Genomic DNA, 21,718 nt, shown 5'->3' on the forward strand with positions numbered 1-21,718 from the left:
AGCCTCATTACTCCAGCCAATTGCAATCCACTGTCCAGTAGTCAAGCCAGTAAGGATTCTCCCTGACCCTGCCACACTCTCCTATTGTTAAAGCCTATTTCCTGTGGAATATAATGAGTCTCCCCAATGTTTTTAGCTCAAGCTGGGGATGCTGAAGCAGCTGAAGCTAAAGGAGGCCCCATACTGGGAGACTGAAGAGACTCAGAGCACAGGGCCTATCCTCTACTGACACGTCTCTGACAGCTGAGGAGGCCTGTTGACACGACTGAGCTGTCCACCCCCTGCCGGGAACACTGTCAGAGCCGCCCACAACCTTTAGGCAACGCTCAAACAACGTTCGAACAACAGAGGGGAAATGGCACCCAGCAGGAGGGAATGAGTTGGCTGTGTACCGATATCCACACTGGCATACTACTTAGAATGAAACTAAGTAGTAGACACATGGTGCAAGACGTAGTATGGACATGGGAACCTAGACACGGTGAGAAGAGATTGAGGCTTTACTCACCTGGAGGAGGGGCGTCCGTCGGGTGAGCTGGAGAGGGAGCGCCTCCGGTGGTGGGAGGAGGAACTGCGGGACCGGGAGCGAGAACGGGAGGAGGGGGAGCCCGAACGGGGCCAGACAAAGTGTCTGGGGGAGAGGAGGAGGGAGGAGAGGGGTGAGACGGAGCCCCGTGAGGGGGAGCAGCTGGACGGCGAGCAGGACGGCGAGCAGGACTCGAAAAGCATTTCCAGGGGGGTGCCCTCCCAGGGGTAGAGGTAGCGCCCCTCCACGCCACGGTCCTGGAGCTCAAGTTCCTCGTGGAAGGGCGGGAGACCCGGGTGCAGGTACCCAGTAGAACCAGAACCAGGGAGCTTGCAGTAGTACTCGTCCCCAGCAGGGTTCTCCTCGGACGCCTGCGGGGCGACAACCTTCTCCCCTCCTCCCTGCCCCCCCTCCTCCACCACCAACTCCCCCCCCTTCTCATCCTGGCTGTAAATGGCTTGCTGGGGGCGGCCAAAGTGCTTGTTGAGCTCCGCCCGGATCTCCTGGTCTCGCAGGGGCTGCTTCCTGCTGGTGGAATGCTGGTCCCCATCTAGGGTCAGTGGTGAGGGTGTTCTTGTCTGGGTGGTGGGGGTCCGGTCCTGTCCCCGAGCGCCCTGCCCCCGAGCCTCCGTAGCCACAGGGTAAGAGCTCTGCTGCAGCTGCTTGGCCAAAGAGGATGAAGATGTAGGAGAAGATGTAGAAGAGGAGGAGGAAGAAGAAAAGGAGGAGGGTGGCATGGCTGAGTCCTTACATTTCACATGCCTGTCCTCCGCCATGACCGGATTGGGCATCAGAGGGGTTGTCGTAGTAGTCGTCATGGTAACAGTAGCATAAACTGCGTTAGCCGCATTAGCGTCAGCGTCCCATTTTGTGCTGGCCGCCGGCGACTGACAATAGTCGTGGTCGCTGAAGCCGCGGGGCTCCTCCTGGCAACCCCCTGTCGTTGCGGTGACCACCGAGTTGGGGAGGGCAGTGGACGCTTTGCTCAGCTGGGCATACAGTTCAGTCTGCTCGGGGCCCTTCTTGGAGGGACCCCCACCTAGGGTCGGGGTTAGGGCTGGGGGGCCGCAGGGGCCCGCCTCGCTCAGCCGAACCCTCTTGCACGCCAGGGCAGACGAGGAGCATGAAGACAACTTGGTTTTGAGTGATGCTTTGAAAGGGTTCTCTTGACTGGCTTTGTGGGGGGGCGTGGTAGGTGGTGTCAGACCTGGAGAGAGAGAGAGGAAGAGACAGAGAGAGGAAGAGCGAGAGGAAGGAGAGAGAAAGAGAAAGGATTGATAAGAGAATGGAATTATAATGCATTCTACCTCTCCACCTACCCCCCCTCCATTTCCACTCCCCACAACCTGTTTATAGACAGTGGGATAAACACAGGGGCTTGATTAAAATATTCACTTTCATTCCCGCTCCTAATCCTGATCCGTATTTTATTGCAATCTTGACAGATTCATGTAATGCTCTGTGTAACTTAATATGGTGGAGCTGCTACATGGCTCGGTTACCTCCGCCATCTCTCCCTCCCTCCCTGACCTTGGACAATCCCTTGTTCAGGAAGAAGAGAAAGCCACACATCTGCAGCGGACAACTAGAACACATCATCCTTCGAAAATATATAGCATCTCGACTTGAACCCTCGAATGTAGCCTAAAAATAGCAAAGACCTTTGGCTTCAGTTTTGAAAATCTATCACAAGTCTCCTATAGCTCAGGCTCCCTCTTTCTACTGCCAGTCAAGGTAGCGAGATATGTCAGTATTCGGAGGTACATGTTGCTATGGCGTGCCACTGTGCTGTCATACGATAGTGTCGGCTTGGCGCGAGGGAGATGTCTGACTGGTAATGGAGGCTCACTGTCTGCCGGGGTAATGGGTTGTCATTCTTCTCAGATCCCGCCTGCCTCTCCGTGACTCGTGCCGAACCTGACCCCTCCTGACAGATTTACAGGCCGACAGATGGCAGTTATATGGGACTTCCTGAGATGGGTCTGCTTTATGGCACTGTTAATGCACACACACAAACAACCAGCGCTAGGTAGGCAGTCCCTTTCCCTCTCTCTTGTCTCTTCCCTTCCTTTCTCCCTGCCGGTCGTCCTCTCTGGATCAATCTCTCTGTCTCTCATCATCTCTCTTTCTCTCACCGCCTGTCTTGCTCTTCCAGACTAATACACAGACAGACAGCCACACATGCACGTTCACAGGCACACAATAACCGCGAACGGCCCCCCTCTCTGGAATGTATATTAGGCACTTTGAACACCTACGCTCCCTGTCTTTGCACATTTTCATGAACGCACATTACTCTCCGTCGCAGTGAATTGGACCAAGTGACAGCTATTAGTTTCAAATCCAGTGTAAGAGTATTTGATGGGACCGCTCGGAGTCAGAAAAGAGAGAGCGGGAGAAAGACACAAAGAGAGAGCAAGAATGAGAGAGAGAAAGAGCGAGACTGATACGTAACAAGTTCAGTTTCGGGGCCATTTCCTGAGTTTGGGCCGTCTAATCCGACCAGTTTATCATCTGGAATTATTATCTGGATTTGACATTAAACCGAACCGCAAACCGCCGTCCCACTTTAACAGTCAGACGTGCAACCCCGATAGAGACACAGAAACTTGATGCAGCATTTCAGAGAGAGAACTGAGAAAGAGGGCTTATGTTTATCATTACGCCAACAGAAATGAGCGATGAAAAGGGAAGGGTGGTGCCTGAGGAACTTCTGTTTCGCCAATGATCACAGGGGGCCTAAACTAGGAGCCATTAGCGCTGTCGAAAATCAATCAGAATTCGATAAATATGCGCCTCTCAGTCAAACCGGTTGGTGATGGATGCTCGGCAGACACAAACACTTAACATATAGCCATTTTTTGTTGTTGTCTCTTTCTTATTTCTTATTTCCCCTAATCTGTTTCTGTCCGGACTGTAAATTGCGAAGAGACTTCCAACCGAATGACTCTGACTCGGGGCTTAAAGAGTTGATCCTGCGGTAAGCCATGCAAATAGCAACACATAGACCCAAACCCCAGTGTCATGAGATACTGTAATTAAAGACAACACAGTGCAGAGTAAATCTATTAGTGAGAGGAGATTAGTCCTTCCAGTCAAATCTGTGGGCTTGTTCGGAGTAGTGGGGTTGCCTCAGGTTTACCTCAGTGACAAAACAATAACAACCAAGGGCCTAGGCCATAGCAAAAAGATGCTAGAGTGTACGGTTAGCGGTTTATAATCATACTATGACGACGACTCAGGCTTCTCCTTGTATTATTACTAGTACTACTACTAGCACTACTACGCCTACTACTATCATCACTACTGATAATAAAGAAAACATTTTTCACCCCATGTCATGGAAAAGTTTCCAGCTGAAATGTTTATATACTACTGGCCTACTATTACAACTCCTAATAAAGATATAAAAATGTCTCTCCTTGCCACGGAACATTCCCTGTCCTGAAGGTGGCCCCTCCCCCTTTGGCTTAGCTCCTTTCGGTTATCAATTAAAGAAGCATAATCTCCAGATCTACTCGAGCGGGGGCCATTGAGCAGACATTAACTCAAGGGATCACAGAGATTTCATACCCCCCCCCCCGTTTCTCCATATCCAGCGCTCCCGAGTCGCTTACCGCACGGGACTAGACTAATCCTAAAGCGGAAGGGGCTCAATATCCACGAGTTTTTCCCTTCTAATTGCTTTTCCCTAATATCTAATCCCAAATCTGCAAAGGTCAGTGGGGTCAGAGTTTGTCTTTATTAACTATGGCTGGAGCAGGAGCACAGGGACACGCGGAGAATGGGACAGGGTTTAGGTCTGCTGTCAGAGGCACACCCACAAGCATTAAAAATAAAGAAATATTAACAGTTTGATTGCTCCACAGCTCTTAATTCCCATTGGGTGTCCCCTCTGACCTCTGATGCTCATATACACACAGGGTTAAATGGCAAGTGGATCGAGGTCAATTGGAGGACCCCCCCCTTGGTGCATTGGTGTCCCACAAATGTACCCCCTCTGCAACATTTAAGGAGATGGCAGATAATTCCTATTGGTCCTCGTTCCCAAACAAAATGTCACCTTGCGTGTCGGGGCGTATCTGGTATGTTTACATCGTGGGCCCTTTATTTTCCAATCTGGTAAATGAATACCAAAAGGCAATACATTGTGAAGAAGAAGAAAAGGGCATCCATTTTGTTTTTATTGACCTGGGATGATTCATCTCAGGGAAGAAAGGGGGGGGGGGGTACTGAAATAATTACCTGCATAATTCACATTCATACACAGAGAGAGACAGAGAGAGACAGACAGAGAGAGAGAGACAGAGGGAGACAGAGGGAGAGAGAAGAACTGCTGAAGCCTGGTGTTTTAGCTTTGGCTGACATTCTCTTCGTCTGGCTTTTAATTACCTTTTGTCTGTAGCTTCTCACCGACACACTTAATGAATAAGTATAGAATACACAGGGATAATGACAATAATACTACTAAAAATCACCCCGCGTTGACCCCGTTTGGAAAATGTCATCCTTCCCATAAATACCAAGCCTTAACATTGGACATTACCTTCCCATGTCTCTAATCAAATTACCAGACTGTCTGACGAAAAAAAGAGACACAGATAATATCGGTCGAAACTGAATTACGTGGCAAAACCAATTAAAATAATAATAATGACATCAATTGTCTGTGATGTATTGGTGAGCATCACAGTCAAAGAGCATTAAGATCGAAACGAGAGAGAGAGAGAGAGAGGCAGTATATTAACTCTTCACAGAGAGAAGAAGGGGGATCTGCCTTAATAAACCCAAAGGAGATTGGAAAGCTTAATCAATAGCGAGGCATATAAAAAATGTCACCGTGTGTCCTAGTCCTTCACCTTGAACTCTAAACTTTTATGAAACTATCAAGATGGTGTGAAAAGCCTTGAGGCAGTGACTGCAATTTAACCCCTAACTGGCTTAGTGAGAGAACTGGGGTTTTCCATTATACCACTACAAAGCAGGGCGAGCTTCTCTGTCATTTGTGTGAATATTTGCATCCATCCCCACTCCTTCATATATGGAAGGTCTTCATTCATACATTTCCTGAAAACACATGAGATGCTTACCTGGGGTTCCAGAGATCTCCACACTCAATGTGCGTTCAATGGATTTGCTCTCAAACGGTGATCCCTTGTGGTCACTAAGAGACAAACGAGATTGAACACACCATTTTACACCACACAGGAAAACGTGACTTTAATAAAAGGGCTTTGTGATCTTAGAAATGGAAATGAGAGTTAACAAAAATGCCTCATTCTTGGTGCTAATTCTTTGTCTTTGTTCTTTTTTTGTTGTTTTCTGGTCTATGTAGAATGTTGAAAAACTCTTGCACTTACTTTGGAGACTCTGGGGTCAAAGGAAGTGGCAAGGTGGTTGGTTTGGCTGCAGAACACAAAGGAGCATGGGTAATTATTTAACTAGATTAGATAACAAGTTGAGGCAGAAGAGATCAGGTCCAAATCTGCAAATTGATCTCAGATTCGGGCATTATGTTACAAAACCCAACCTAGTACGATTAGAAATATGCTCTCTTGCTCTTGGTTTAGAAGAGCAAATAACCAATAGGCTTTCTCTATTGACCCTGTCCGTTTGTTTTGGTTGACTGTTCACTCTGTGAGGCAGGATGAAGTGATGGTATTGGCACATGTGTTCAGAGTACACCGTTCGACCCAGATATCCCATTCAATACAAAAAATGAAAACTACGAAAAACGAAATAGAAAACGGCACAAACAGTACACATGGCAATGGGAGGTGGTGATCCCCCCCCTCCCCCCATGAAGTAATTGTCGCATGCATTTGGAACCGAAAGCAGAGGAAGAAAGGAGAGTCGAAGAAGCTTGTGCAGTTGCCTGAGGCTCTGGCTGTCTCCAACTGCAGCTAAAGATTGAAGCTCAGTTAGACATTAGAGCAGTACTCTGCCGAGACTAGCTAGGTAGACATTCAGAACACTCAGCTTGATCCAGCCAGATAGTGGTTGATTTAACAGATGCCATAATGTATCAACACGTAACACCCCTCTCCCACCTCCCCTTATGTCAATCTTGAGACAATGGTCTGTACCAATTCGAAAGAATGCCTTTTGGAATAGATGGTACATCTAGAAATGTATTTGCTGTTCTCGGAGTGATAGCTAGCGTCAAATTAGCATAGGGGTTAGTGTGTAGTCAAACTGGAAAGTGGTTAGAGCAGGAGAGGGAGAAAAGAGAGAGGGCGGGGATGCAGCGATGATTACCTAACAACAGGAGGCCCTGGTCATCGGGGTGCCTGCAGACTGCCTGCATGTGTAGGTGCTGCTGCCCTTGTGTGACGGAGGGAGTGGGGTCTGGAATTCTAGAATCTGGGAAGAGTGGGCATGGCAGGCCCAGTGAGAGCGCCATGGGGCTGCCCATGGCATCATCATCGCGGACCTCCTCCCCGAAACAGCCAGCCTGCTCCACCAGGCCAACCTCCGGCCAACCCAAGCCCAGCTCCAGCCCCAAATTTAGCCCCTGGTCTGACTGGCTAACCCAGCTGCCTAGGCCTAAGCTCTCGGCCAACAGGGGGTCCGAATCAGGCTCCTTGGCCTGTCTGAGACCCCAGCTGCCGGGATTGATATTGACAGTGCCTCTGTACTTCTCCTCCACCTCAATAGCCTGGCTGGGACACTGATCCCTCTCCAGGACTCCTGAGCTCATTCTTGATGAACTGCTCTTGCGGGGCTGAGGGGTAGTAGCGGGCAGGAGCAAGTGGGCCCGATAGCTGGCAGGCCTCTGCTTGGAGGTCAGCAACTGGCTAAGCAAGGGATGCCCCGGCTCCTCCTCTCTTTTCTTTATGGTCACTGTGATGTGCCTACGCGCTGCCGCACCACGGCCATGCCCGCCCCAGCACTCGCTAGCCTGAGTGGCAGTGCCCACCTCAGGGCAACGCCCACAGCTGCCTGTCTGACCCGTCTCTCTAGGAAGGAGAGAATAAGAATGCATGTACCTAATGAACCTAGCGGCTGCCAGGCGCCCCGCGTCCACCGCAGGCTGCGGACCTGGCGGCCTTCCTTCTTCACTGGACGGCCTGCGCTCCAGTTTGGGGCGGGCATGGCCACTGCCGTTCCTACGTGTTGGGGGGACAGGAGCGGGTGCCGCCGCGGGTTCGGACTGTCCCTCAGTGCCACCAGCCCCATGAGCGCAACGACGCCACTTCCCAGCCCCCACACCAGCCACACTACACTCGCCAGCAGCCCGGCTCTCACCTCGCTGGTGATGCTGCTGCTGCTGCTGCTGTTGCGACACGACGGACGATGAGGACGACTTCTTCTTGGAGGCGATAGAGGAGGAGGAGGAGAGGGAGGAGAAGGAGGAGGTGGAGGAGGAGGACGGCGACGAGGAGGTGGAGGAGGAGGCGCCCAGCAGGCCGCCCTTGTCTTTGCCACCACCCCCCCAGGCGCTCTTGGCGTCGCTGGCTTTGGTCTGGAGGAGGATGTCGTCGGTGGCAGTCAGGTACTTGAGCAGCTCGGTGCACGGGCGCCTCACTAGACGGCTCTGCTGCGGACAGCCCCCCCTCGGCTTGCTGTTCCAGGAGATCTCCGTCTGCAGGGGGAGGTAGAACGAAAGAAAGAAAAGAGTTAAAAGAGAATAAGGAAGAGAGAGTGAGGCTCAGCACAACGGGTCGGCCCAACTGTTTGGGAGGCGGTGGTGGGAGCGGCGCCCGCCCATCATCTTAATTGCGTGGCCCCCGAGCGGCACCGCAGCAGCTCTGTGCACTGATCCCCTGTCCTGGGGGAGCCCTCATAGCTCCATGCTCCAGAAGTGGGTGAGTCAAAGGAACGGTTTAAAAATAGACTTTTCAGTGATGTGTTAGCTCTGTGTGTGCACAACACAACAGCTCCCATATGCGCTGTTTACTAGACAACAACGCTACCAATGCATTCCAAATTATTTTTTATTTATTTTAGAAAGCGCACCTTTTTCAGTAGTTTCTCCGAACAAGCGGGAGTAAACGAATGTATTATTTATGTGCTATCGTACTAAATAAAAATCGAATCTTCAAGAGCATTCATCATGTTCCAATGAAATGCGGCAAACAGCAAAATACTGGAATCACCGACTTCACTTAATTTGTATTCCTGTGCCCATTATACACCCACTAAAATAATACATTCATCTAAATGGAAAACCCATTCCCTCTACGGGGAGGGGGGGGGGGTTAAATAAGACAACAGTCCCGATGCCTCGCCTGGAAAGCTGAACAGGCAATCAGCCTGTTTTTATTACGAGACTGCAGTGGAGCAGAAGTTTAACACATTCCAAGGCCGGCAATGAAAAGAAATCTGAGAGCAGGGATGATAAACAAACATGGAGGGGCCCTCGGAAGCGGTGCCTTTGAAGTGAGCGGACGGTGCGACTGGGTAGCTACCTTGACAACAGCAGGTGTTGGTCTGATCCGGTGGTTGCTGGCTGCATGGTTTTGTGCCTTGTCGCCTATGTATTGATTATAGCTGAGCTGGGAGTTTGCGGGTGCCAGAAGGAGCTTCTTCAGCTGAAAAACCCCCACACAGAACAGAGAAGAAAGGGGGGGGGGGGGGGGCAGAGAGAATAGAGAAAAAAAGGGGTGAGTAGAGATTACGCAAACTGCCGTTGCCTCTGAAATTTCAACATTTCACTCAAATAAACGATCGGAGATAGTCAACGCTTTTGTAAATGTTTGACTGAGGATGTTCGATTTATCTTGGTGTAGTTGTAACAACACAGAAGACCTCTTGAAGACAAAGCTCATTACTATCTATCAAGCAGGTCTTCTTTCTGTTTATTTACAGTGTTAAGAGGACAAGTCAATGAGAAACTATATTGCCGGGGCAGGTGTTTTGGGGTACACAACGGCCGTGCTTTACTAGTGTGGATAGGTTGGTCAAGCAGAAGCCAGCGTAAAATACAACGGACTATAACTGAACAAAATAAACAATATTCCAGGTCAAACCCCCTCAGGAAAGGCCAAATCAAAGGGGTTATTGTAGTCATGTTTTGTGTTTCGCGACAAATACACCAGTATGACCAACCTTCATCAGGAAACCAATGATGGTTCTGGGATTAGTATGGCCCACTGACATTAGATGAGATGGATTTCCTTTCCTCATTACATCCCTAGCTTGATTTTCAGGCCTGTGGCATAGTGTCACCCATTCCAGACCCACCACTGTGCATGTATCATTACATTGGCGCAGCTAGTACGCTACAATGTAATTAGCACCTCACAGCTAACACTGATCAATTCGATTTGCTCTTTCATCCATGCATCTGAATCATGGCTCATCTCAGCCCACAGACAGACATGCACAGGGGGGCATGTGGGTTGGCGGCTGGGCTGCCAAAGCTGAAGGCCTGCAAGGCACACAGCCATTTTTGGTCACCGGCTGGCTTCGCTCATAGTGCCTTATCTGGTGTCGGCTGAGGCTCTGGCGAAGGGAGTGAAGGGAAGGGTGTGTGCTGGGGGATGAGGGAGGGGGCGGAACAGGGTCTTACCAAGGAGGGCTCCTCTGGTTCGGGGGTGCGCGGCGAACCGTCGGGGGTGCAGGGACAGCTCTGGTCGCTGGCATTGGTCACGTCCCCATCTGCCAGGGCCTCGAACGAAGGCAATCCGTCCTCGTCCACTGGGATGCTGTCCAGCGTTTCTGTAAGCACTGCCAGCAAGTTGGCCTCATTTTCCTCATCTATCTTCTTAGGAGGAGAAGAGAAGAGGGAAGAGGGATGGAGAGAGAAATAGGACATTTTAGTTTAGAGAACTTGCTTTACCAGCATGTGTATTTATTTTCAGAAGGGGTTGGGAGGGTGGGTGGTAACATGCTTATGTTGTTAATAGAGTAGGCCAGTTTTGCAGCAGAACGGCTTTGTTCTGGAGTCCTATTCCTTTTAAAAACACAATTCTCTCTCTGCGCACATGAGTCAGGCCTGTCACTCATATTTTAAGCATGCAGCTTACAGCACCAAAATAATATCCCCCCCCCAAAAAAAAATCCATTAACAAGGGTGACACGCGGGCAAAATATCTAGGGGGAGCAGATAGGGAAGGAGGGATGTTGAGTTGCCGGAAAGGGAGCGATAGGCTTGTCAAAAATATGTTTTCGAGCAATCCTCTGATAAGGCGAATTACTGCCTGTTAATGCTAAATGAATGTGTTTTCTTTTAAGCGGCAGGAAAAGACAACTGACGTCCGTCGAGAAGCGTGTGAGGGGAAAGTTGACGTCGACATTTCTAAATAAAGTCCTGTTCTCGCCTCTTGTTCCCCTTTGAAGTGGATGTTGTGAGTTAGCTGCAGCTGTTTCCACAGTTAAAGGGGTGAAGAGAGAGAGTGAAAGAGACGGAGAGATGTGAGCTGCCTAGCATCGATAGGGGAGGTGTGTGAGAGAGAGGGGTATGGAGGAGGGAGGGGGGGAGACAACAGGCACTGGAAGTTCCAGGACAAAACCCAGGGGAACCGAAAAGACAGGAAAAGATAAACAGCAATCGCCCCGGGATGCTCCATGGCGAGCCCAATAAGAATAAGAACAAATCCCTTTATGCCACACAGCAGGATTAGCATCTCTCGCCGATAGCGTGCGGCGATCATCCCGCCGAGGGGGAACCATCCCTTCAGATAGAGCCACTTGCCTACTCTGGCTTGGCTCTCTCGTGCACACAATTACCCCAGGCCGCTTGCTCCCATTCAACCCCTCTGAGTTTTCCACGATTACACACCACCGTGGATAGCTCTTCACAGGAGAAGCTTTAGAGCATCCGAGATAGCGGCCATTTAATGTTTTTTTTTCTCCTCCATTTTTTGGGAAGATGGCACAGATAGCCTAAGCATTTGCGTTAGCTAGCTGACAGTGAGGAGAATGTGAATCCAATGCCCATTCAGACAACATTCACCATCTAACAACATGTGCTCTCAGTCATTATTAGAACATTATAAAAAGGGCCATAATTTCACAGAGATAACAAAACGGTGACTGGGGCCACGCCAGCACTGGCAGTAAACGGTTAGCAGGAAATTGCTCCCGAAGTGGTACCATGCTGTTTAATTACTTGCAAAAGAGCTTCAATTCAGCGTGCCGGAACCTATGTTGCCGTTCACAGTTTTCCAACATCCCACTTTATTAGCCGTGCACTAAGCGGGTGGGTAATAACAGTTGATACAGCCAGATCCTTTTCTCAGAACCTAACATGCACTCCTCAGCTAGAAAATTGTAACTGGGATCATTTCAGATTATCTCAAATGAGGCTTTAATGGAGAACCATCTGTTTTGGATTCAACATAAACAACTTTTCACTGAAGGCTTGGGTGGCGTTTTCTTAACCTCCTTTACAGTTTCGTCTTGCCCAGTATGCATGTGCTTTGCACGTGAAATCAAGACCACTGTCTGACCGAGTGCCAGTAGAAGTTCAAAAGGCCACCGAGCCTTGTCGGAAGGGAGGGGTTTTTACAAGGCTCTGGTCGAGTTTCACTCGAGGTACGTGACCACTACAATCCGGTTTGCTAGACTTGAGAGGTAGGCCATGTTCCTCAAGATAACCCCCTGGGGGACTGTAATGCTGTGAAAGGGACACTTGTAAAAGCTCAAGTCGTGACGGTCATGCTACAGGCCTTGCTAAAGCTCCAGCTGTTAAGAGTCCCAGGCCAGTCAGGGGATTTTCAGGGGCTTGGGGGAAAAGAAGAGACCTGAGAAAGTGGTTCTCCTCTTGAGAGAGCCCCTGTCCAGCAAAGCCCAGCTTTGCCATGCCAGCTTAGGACCCTCCTCTCGTTGCTTTACTGGACCAAAGTCAATCCACTAACCCCTTGACTCTTCACCAGCCAAAAGAACCCTGCTGGGGGAAATCTTTCACTTGGACCGATTGGGTTGAGATATTCAACCATCGGGGCTAACCTGGCGTCCTCTTTTATCGATTACCACAGCGGCTGTTGAGAGAATGAAATAGGGTTGGCAGAAGAAAAGAAAAAGGAATGGCCTCAGTGGGAGCACCATCTCTCCCATCCTGGTTAATGGACCTCACTGAATTAAAGAGATCTTAACCATCCAAGGCTAATTGTGGGATCACAATATATTAACCCGCTTCAATTCTAAAGGGTGCCATTCATGGCTGTTTTACTCCAAGCGCTTCAATTAGCCATAAAGCATGCTGGCAAGCGCCGGTAGGACTGTTTCCATCTCTCTCCCACCTCCTCCCGCCTCCCCTCCCACACCAGTCCTTCATTATCAGGCGAGGTTCTTTGTTATCAGACAGGCTGTCTTTGAAATCGTCCTTGCTTTAAGTCTGTTATTGAGTTCCGCCGAGCCATTGTGTTCCAGAGGTATTATTCGTGCCACTGATAACGGGGTGTGCATGTTTAAACAAATAAATAAACACTTTTGAACTCTGAGTTAAATAGCCAAATTAAATGGACTAATTGCTTCTTGAAGATTTGAAGCCTCCGAGCAATGCGCCAGGGATCAAACTTCAAGTAGGCATTTGGCAATGCATCTTTCCATCTTTGAAGGAGGGGAATCAAAAAATCCACTGTAAAAGTGTACGCAATTGCAAACCTGATCATTCAATAAGACAGAGATTCATTTTATACACACTGCTGTTATCTTAAAAATGAAAGAGACTGTTACAACAACCACTCAGGGAGAAGAAAATCATCTCATTCTAAATGGGTCATCTGTTATTGAAAGTACTGTTTATAAGGGGAGCCTGCAAATAAGGGGAGAAATAAATAAAATAAAAAGTCAGTCTACACAGACAGAAAACATTTCTTAATAAATTGGCCTGCGAATTGCTCGGGGTTAAATCCGCGCCTTGACAATTTAATTGTGCTGCTTCGTCTAGATATTTCTCTCTCTCTCTCTCTGCCCCCTCATAAACTCAAAGGCGTTCTCTCAGACGAGGTTAAACGACTAGCCAGACCTAATCAAAGCACAATCAGAAACGGAAGGGAAACCAGGCTAGGAGTGGAGAGGAGGAGAGGTGAGCCGCTTCAACGTCACAACTCCACCAAGAAAGCAGCGTTAGATTTGATGAACAAATAATGTCATTCTGTATTATTGCCCCAGATTTCAGAGGAAATAAATCCAAGTCAGAAGCCACTAAGGCGTTAGTCGAGCTGACAAGTCAGCTGGTCACACAGGCGCAACATATGGCAGGAGAGGGGGGAGGGAAAGGGGCAATTTTATGCTTGGTCCGGCAATACGGTGCGGAGAGTATGACACAATTGCGGAGGATTGCGGAGGCCAAATCAAGCTCTGTACGGTGATGCCATGGACCTCCCAAATGTTGTAACAATGCGGAGGGCTCTGTATAGCTCTGCATTTACATGATTGGTTGATGGTAGGTGGGGGCAGTAGGTCCTTTATAAACACAAACTCACTTCCTTGACTTCCATGACAATAAACATGGAGAACCTTGACAAAAGGCTATAAGAACAAGTTTGCAAACGTAAACATCTTCATGATACCGTGTGTAGGGATTTCAAAGACACAAAAATGAGGGGAAGAGAGATCGGGAAGGTAGTGGCGATGGAAGGGGACGCTTGCCACAAGAAGTGGAGGCAGTTGCAGGACAAGTTCGGAAAACATTTTTTTTTAAATGTTTGAAGTGGAGATGCAGGTGAGAAAACGGTGCCATTTGACTTCATGCTGTCTTGGCTGAGCTCCTATGTCAAGCACCGGGAAACCAACTCCAATATCTCAGAAGAGGTAAGGTCTTGTCTTTTAATTTAGCCGGCTGCTTGTAATTAGCTGGCTGGCTATAGAGATTAGCCCTGAATCAGTGCGACCGGTGCATTTTAAGTGATGCAGACCAATTCATTGGATGCCACACTCTGCTCTGCGGAGGCCGCATCGCTGTAAATGCTGTACGGCCACTGCAGACGCCGGTTGGACCATGAATCGGCTTTAAGGTGCAGCACGATGCACTGGAGAGACAAATCGTGCAGCCAACAGAGACGGCCAGTCATTTAGCACAGGGAGAGAGAAGGTGATCGTAACCTATAGGAACGACACAATACATAAGTGCTGTATAGATCTTTATTGTGTATGTGTGTGTCTGTGTGTGTGTGTGTGTGTGTGTGTGTGTGTGTGTGTGTGTGTGTGTGTCAGGCTGCACTGTCTTTCTCAGTGTTACGAGTCATAAAACAAAATATTAAAACTGTCAAATTTGTCAAGGCCATGATTGGCCCGGTAACAGATGTCAGCGCTGAAGGCCAGTCTCGTTTTACCGTCTGGCTACTGGAGTCAACGGTGCATCGGATTATTCAAAGTCCATTTCCCAAGCAAATGATCCCAAGCAAGAGACCGGGGTCTGCTTGCTTTGGACACAAGGCTCACCAGGTGGCATCGGTCAACACCTGAAAATGTTTATGAGCCAAGACACACGCAAAAAACACACACACATAGAAAAATAAAACACACGTATACAGCCCATTTACCCAGCAATAAAAATCGAATTCCTTGACCGTCTGGGTTTTAAATACAGATAAGAGTGGTCAAAACTGTGGGTCGTCCACTCAGCTCAAATCAGACCATTTCCCTCTCTGCTGAGCTAATGCCGTAAGAGGGCTCATATCCTAGCTTGCCTAACATCTTAGCAATGTACTACTAGAGATCCTGGTGCAGGAGTATGACCATTGACCGTTTGATCCAAGCCAGAAATCTTGGCCCTACACACAGTTTCTCAGTGATATCAGGAGTGATGTCAAGGCAGGATATCACTGTCACGTGTCACTCCCATTGACAACCAGTATGACTTTTAAACAGTGGAAACTACATTCCGGCCTGTCGGTGAAGCCTTGGACTGTGTGAGGGAGAAGTGTATGCCCCGAGGCCAGCACTGATGATGTGTCTCCTGGGAGCCATTTCAACCGTTAGAGCGCTATGAGATGAGAACGGGGAGAGCGAGAGAGAGAGGGGGAGCGCAAGAGCAGAAGAAAATCCTTATGACCGATTCTCTGTCAAAGACCGTCAAACCAGACACAACTCACTGATTCTGAGAGTAAATGTGTTTATAAGGAAACGTCTCTTTATTCTGGTTTGTAAAAGGGTGATGGGCCCAGTCTTTGACCGACAGCTCCGTCTGTCCCACCACAACTCTTGACCGAAACTCTGACACAAAACATGCCCAGGTCTCGAAAATCTGCTGACGCCATCCTTGTCCTACGGCAATTTTTAGACTTCAGCCTTACCGGTTGTACAGTACCCCTGGGTCAAAAGTCATGGGAGTCAGCAAAAGCTACACTACCACCACAACATCATCAGCAGCCATGAAACAAGCTAGAATCCTTGCTCAGGATTCTCTAAGCAGGTGTACACATAACAGAAACAGGCAGACATAGCAGCTCGCACAACGCCAACGGTGGATCTCTAAGGAGATCAGACTGTTGGACGCCAACAAATGAGGAGATGGACACCAACAAATGAAGAGAAGGCCAATGGTTGGTTCCATATGCCTCTAGCAAAGGGGGGGGGGGGTGGACAGAACACCTAAAGCAATCCTGGTTTGGACTAGTCTGCCCATCTCCACTGCTGAAGACAACTGGAGCTCTCCAGTGACTAGACTTACTAGAGTCTGAGGAGTGGCTTAGTCACAAGCGTTACAGGCCCAGGAGAGCCGCCGGTCACCAGACAGCTGAAGCCAGACCATGAGGAGGGTTTATATTAACAGTGTGATTAGAGAATCCACATCTAAGGCCTAACGCAGAACTGCTGTTGTTTTTCGTCCCTCTCCTTCTAACAGATGGTCAGAGTGGTCAGAGCCTGTTTAATTCTTTATTTTTATTACTCCAACGTAATTACACACCATCAAAATGTTTGGATGCTCTTTCGTGTGGTGATTTGGGTTGGGGTTCTTCTGTATTATCCAGGTTGACGCAAGAAATGGAGGTTCTTGCATTCCCACTTAGTTGAAATGGGACTTTGATCGCTTGTATCAAAAATCATTGCTTGTATCAAAAATCATTTGCTTGCATCAAAAATCCCACTAGATACAGAGTAAGAGATGGGGAATATTTTCTATGCATTTTTCTAAATGGCATGCAACTAGCCGTTTGCTTTAGTAGACAGCTATGAAGCTGCAGTGCTAAGCGTCCTCGGTATGTGTCGGCGTGTAAACAATGGTGGTCAGTAGATGGGAGAGTGGGGGGGGGGGCCTCTGAAGTGCAAACCCTGTTAAATGGACATTGTCACATTTCCTCCACCAAAGCATCGGTAACCGTTACCGTTACCGTGCGTGTAGCAAAACAAAAACAATGTGTGGTGTTAGTTTGAGGCTTGTGTTGTCATGACATTTTCACAGAGAGAAAACATCCAAAGCTTCTCCTTTTCTCACAGAACTGCCAAGGATAATATCCGCTGCCCCCCTCCCCTCCATCCCTCCCCCCTTTCCCCTCCTGACCTTTCAGACCCTGCCAAGCTCATCAAGGGCTGCGGGCCTTTTCATTTGTCGCAGTAATATCTAAAGGAGGATCCATCCCTTAGAAAGGAGAGGGCGAGGATGAGGGTGGACAGATACTGTATCACACAGTGGTGTTGTGTACCGGGACGCAAACGGGAAACATTTTGTATGCAGGGAAGCACACTTCTGCGTCGATTGGGAGCGTGTGCGCGTATGCATGCGGGTGTGCTTCTATGTAAGCACGCGTGTGTGTCTATGTGTGTGCGCGGTGTTGGGGAGGGTATGGACCCAATATCACAAATATATGGTAATTGAAACCACAGAAATCTTTTCGGAAAATATAGTCAATTTGATTCTGTGGCAAAAGGTCACCCTATTCAATTTACACTCTATGCCGAGTACAACAAGGAGAGCAGAAAACACCTGAAAGCAAATGATCCTATCAAGCCGAGAGACCTCGGCACTTACCTACTGCATAAAAGCTATTTGCTGATTACTAAATAAATGCATTATCTTTTACCTTGACTTCTGTGCATGTGTGTGTGTTTCTCCCCCCCCCCCCCCCCCCCTGCTGCAGCAGGTAGGCCTTGTCCGTGCCTTGACTTTGTGAGCAGGTTATCAAGAGTCACGTTTCATCCACTTGGCTATCTGATGGCCTTTCTGGGGTGGCGACACACTCGCCAGCAGGTAAACATAAGAGGGCGCCCAAAACCCCTTCAACGGTCTGAGTGGGACTATTGAGTAACACTACGTCTCTACAACTGTGGAGATACACATAGAGCAAACTAACGAGAGAAAGTCTAAGTCCTCTGCATCAATACAGATGGGTGTTAGGAAAGATTTCATAGATGGGACTTAAATTCATTGAAATACCCTTCGTTGAAATACCTGTCAAAGAGTAGCCTTCGCTGTAATTTATATGAATGTGTTTATTGCATGTTTATCTAGGATCATAAAATGTCATTACCACATGTAAATCCCGGGAAATTGATCTTTTCCAATCGGCTCAACCTTTATCCTGTTTTTTTGAATGTTCGATTGAGTGGAATGTCCCTGTAATTGTCAGCTGACCGCTTGCCAGCCTTGTTATTTCACTAATTGCATACTGACACACCTGTGGCCTCCTGCCTCAAGTGCTTCAGTTTCTTTAAATGGAGGATGGTGTTAAGTGTGTGAAGGTTACTGCTGATATTTATTATGATACCACCGTCTCTGTCTCATAAATGGGGGAGGGCTTCGGCCAGCTAACCTAACACCATCGTTTATGAACTCTCCAATGCTTGTACTTTCTCCCTAAGCACCTATCCACATACCTTCATGGATTTGAAGGACAATTACTGGTACATGGAAAAGCTCTCTATCCCACGCCTACACCAATCCAATGCTTTTCATTTTGTGGGGAGGAGTGAACAAGAGCACACTTCAGCAAGAAGAAGAGGGTATGTTTTGATATGACGTTGCCCATTGATATAGGCCTTGTTTATTCTGCTCGGAATTGGCCAGCATTTTTTTTTTTTTTTTTGTACCTTCATTTAACTAGGAAAGTCAGTTAAGAACAAATTCTTATTTACAATGACGGCCTAGGAACAGTGGGTTAACTGCCTTGTTCAGAGGCAGAACGACAGATCTTTACCTTGTCAGCTCAGAGATTTGATCCACCAACCTTTCGGTTACTGGCCCAACACTCTAACCACTAGGCTACCGGCCGTACCATAATTGACAATACTAGACAAAATTGTCTGGGTACAAAGCCTACTCAGTCTGCCAGTTAATATAAGTAATAACAACACTAACGTGGTAATGGACACAGACAGGGATGGAGGAATAGAGGGACTTCGAGCTAGAGCTCATTAAAATTAGGTCAACAGCCCCATCGGAGGACACACACTTTTCCCAAATGTGCTTCATAACAAATGTGTGTACATCCTTCCAGTGAGAATGAACCCCCTAATCTTTCCCATAAACACAGCAGAGACACACACAGAGGCAGGCAGACAAACCCCCCTCCCTTACCCACAAACACACACACAGAGGCAGGCAGACAAACCCCCCTCCCTTTCCCACAAACACACACACAGAGGCAGGCAGACAAACCCCCCTCCCTTTCCCACAAACACACACACAGAGGCAGGCAGACAAACCCCCCTCCCTTTCCCACAAACACACACACAGAGGCAGGCAGACAAACCCCCTCCCTTACCCACAAACACACACACAGAGGCAGGCAGACAAACCCCCTCCCTTTCCCACAAACACACACACACAGAGGCAGGCAGACAAACCCCCTCCCTTTCCCACAAACACACACACAGAGGCAGGCAGACAAACCCCCTCCCTTACCCACAAACACACACACAGAGGCAGGCAGACAAACCCCCTCCCTTTCCCACAAACACACACACAGAGGCAGGCAGACAAACCCCCTCCCTTTCCCACAAACACACACACAGAGGCAGGCAGACAAACCCCCTCCCTTTCCCACAAACACACACACAGAGGCAGGCAGACAATCCCCCTCGCTTTCCCACAAACACACACACACAGGCAGGCAGACAAACCACACTCCCTTTCCCACAAACACACACACACAGGCAGGCAGACAAACCCCCTCCCTTTCCCATAAAAACACAGAGGCAGGCAGACAGGCAGGTAGACACCCCCTCCCTTTCCCACAAACACACACACACACAGGCAGGCAGACAAACCCCCTCCCTTTCCCACAAACACACAGAGGCAGGCAGACAGGCAGGCAGACACCCCCTCCCTTTCCCACAAACACACAGAGGCAGGCAGACACCCCTCCCCTTTCCTACAAACACACAGAGGCAGGCAGACAGGCAGGCAGACACCCCTCCCTTTCCCACAAACACACACACACACAGAGGCAGGCAGACAACCCCCCATCCCATTCCCACAAACACACACACAGGGGCAGACAGACAAACCCCACTCCCTTTCCCACAAACACACACACACAGGCAGGCAGACAAACCCCCTCCCTTTCCCACAAACACACAGAGGCAGGCAGACAGGCAGGTAGACACCCCCTCCCTTTCCCACAAACACACACACACACAGGCAGGCAGACAAACCCCCTCCCTTTCCCACAAACACACAGAGGCAGGCAGACAGGCAGGCAGACACCCCCTCCCTTTCCCACAAACACACAGAGGCAGGCAGACAGACACCCCCTCCCTTTCCCACAAACACACAGAGGCAGGCAGACACCCCTCCCCCTTTCCTACAAACACACAGAGGCAGGCAGACAGGCAGGCAGACACCCCCCTCCCTTTCCCACAAACACACACACACACACAGGCAGGCAGGCAGGCAGACCCCCCCCACTTCCCCCTCCCTTTCCCACAACACACACACACACACACACACACACACACACATACACACACACCATCAATGTCCATGCCACAGCTTTCTGCTTAGCCTACTGTCTGTCAGTGGTAATGATTGTCAAGCCAATGTGCGTCATCCCAGCAGCCACTCACTCAAGCACAAGGAGTTACTTCAAGAGCTTTTACAACTATTCAAGGCCCTGCCTGAGCCCAAATGTTCAAATAGAAAACACAAGTTTGAACCATAAGCATGCAGTTCGCGTAGCTCAATTGGTCTTGAACGTAGTTCCGGAATGACCAGGGTTGTGAGTTTGACTTCCACATCAGAAGGCATACAAGAAAAAGAAACACTGCACACTCTTTCGGAAGAACAAACAACCAAGACCAGCTACTTTGTAAGAGAACATTTTTTTCTATCACGCCAATTTTTTGTTTATTCCATCCTATTCTATGAGTAGGTCTAGGGAAGAGAGAGGCGCTAGTGCAGAAATGCTAGCTGTAGCAAGGCAGGGCTGCCGGGCTGGGGAGGGCTGCACACCTCTGATCGATATGCCTCTCCTGGAGAGGAGGATCACACAGGACTGATAGCACTTCACATCTAATCACTGAACCCACGGACTGAGGGCCTCTCTCCTTTCTATCGTTCACCTGCTCTCACTCTCTCTTCAATTCACTTTCTCTCCTTTCTCTTCACTCTATTCTCTCTCTCTCTCTCTCTCTTACTCTGCCTCGCTCTCACTCATTCTGTTACTCTTTCTCGCTCTATCCCTCTCTAAAAAGCAAGTGTTTTTAACTCCCACCCGCTTGAAAGTATACATTATTAAATAATACAGGAAGGCTTGGCTTGCGGTTTGGGTTCCTGCGTGTATTTGTATGTATGTGTGTGTGTGTGTGTGTGTGTGTGTCTATGTGTGCGTGCAGGGGGCTTATTGGCTTAGCATTTCCGGCCAGGGTAAAGAGAAGCGGTCCTGAAAGGCTCTTAGTACAGATTACGCTCTCGCACTAAAAATAGCCACACACACACACACACAGACAGGAACGCTATGGAAGTGCAGCGACTAGCCATTCATCACATGCAAACGTCACCACCTGGTATTTTTATAAGTTGTCTCACTCTCTTGTGTGTGCCCGTGCGCACATACACCACACACACACACACACACACACACACACACACACTAGCTACTAGTATAGCTTGAGGAAGTGTGGGTACCTACTTATTGCAGCAACGGCATGCCAACTTTACACCTTACTCTCACTCTAAGAACAACAACAACACACAAACACACAAACAAGCAAACAACATACACACCCAACACACATTACAACCTCAAAGGAAAAAAAAATACAATAAACCTGTCATGGGGGCTTCACTCCTGTGGCTGGCAGTCAGATTCTACTTTGATGGAAATGCGAGGTGGATGTGGCCTCTTCATGGTTAACCTT

The 21,718-nt window shown here is 48.8% G+C and overlaps 1 protein-coding gene across 8 annotated transcripts in view; it reads right to left on the minus strand.

Annotated features, from left to right (window-relative positions):
* Positions 1-21,718, minus strand: part of ppargc1a (peroxisome proliferator-activated receptor gamma, coactivator 1 alpha) — a 44,851-nt gene that overhangs the window by 11,716 nt on the left and 11,417 nt on the right. For 3 of the 8 annotated variants that reach the window (XM_029674556.2, XM_029674553.2, XM_029674552.2), the window contains exons 3-8: positions 10,041-10,235; positions 8,938-9,060; positions 6,785-8,111; positions 5,887-5,932; positions 5,617-5,690; positions 509-1,733 (exon numbers count right to left, since the gene is read on the minus strand). In XM_029674556.2, the coding sequence (XP_029530416.1) occupies positions 509-1,733; positions 5,617-5,690; positions 5,887-5,932; positions 6,785-8,111; positions 8,938-9,060; positions 10,041-10,235 (2,990 nt within the window). The remainder of the gene's footprint in view (positions 1-508; positions 1,734-5,616; positions 5,691-5,886; positions 5,933-6,784; positions 8,112-8,937; positions 9,061-10,040; positions 10,236-21,718) is intronic. The other 5 variants (XM_029674558.2, XM_029674557.2, XM_029674559.2 and 2 more) reach the window with 4 other exon arrangements.

This window comes from Oncorhynchus nerka, linkage group LG12 (assembly GCF_034236695.1).
Source record: "Oncorhynchus nerka isolate Pitt River linkage group LG12, Oner_Uvic_2.0, whole genome shotgun sequence".
Classification (NCBI taxonomy): Eukaryota; Metazoa; Chordata; class Actinopteri; order Salmoniformes; family Salmonidae; genus Oncorhynchus; species Oncorhynchus nerka.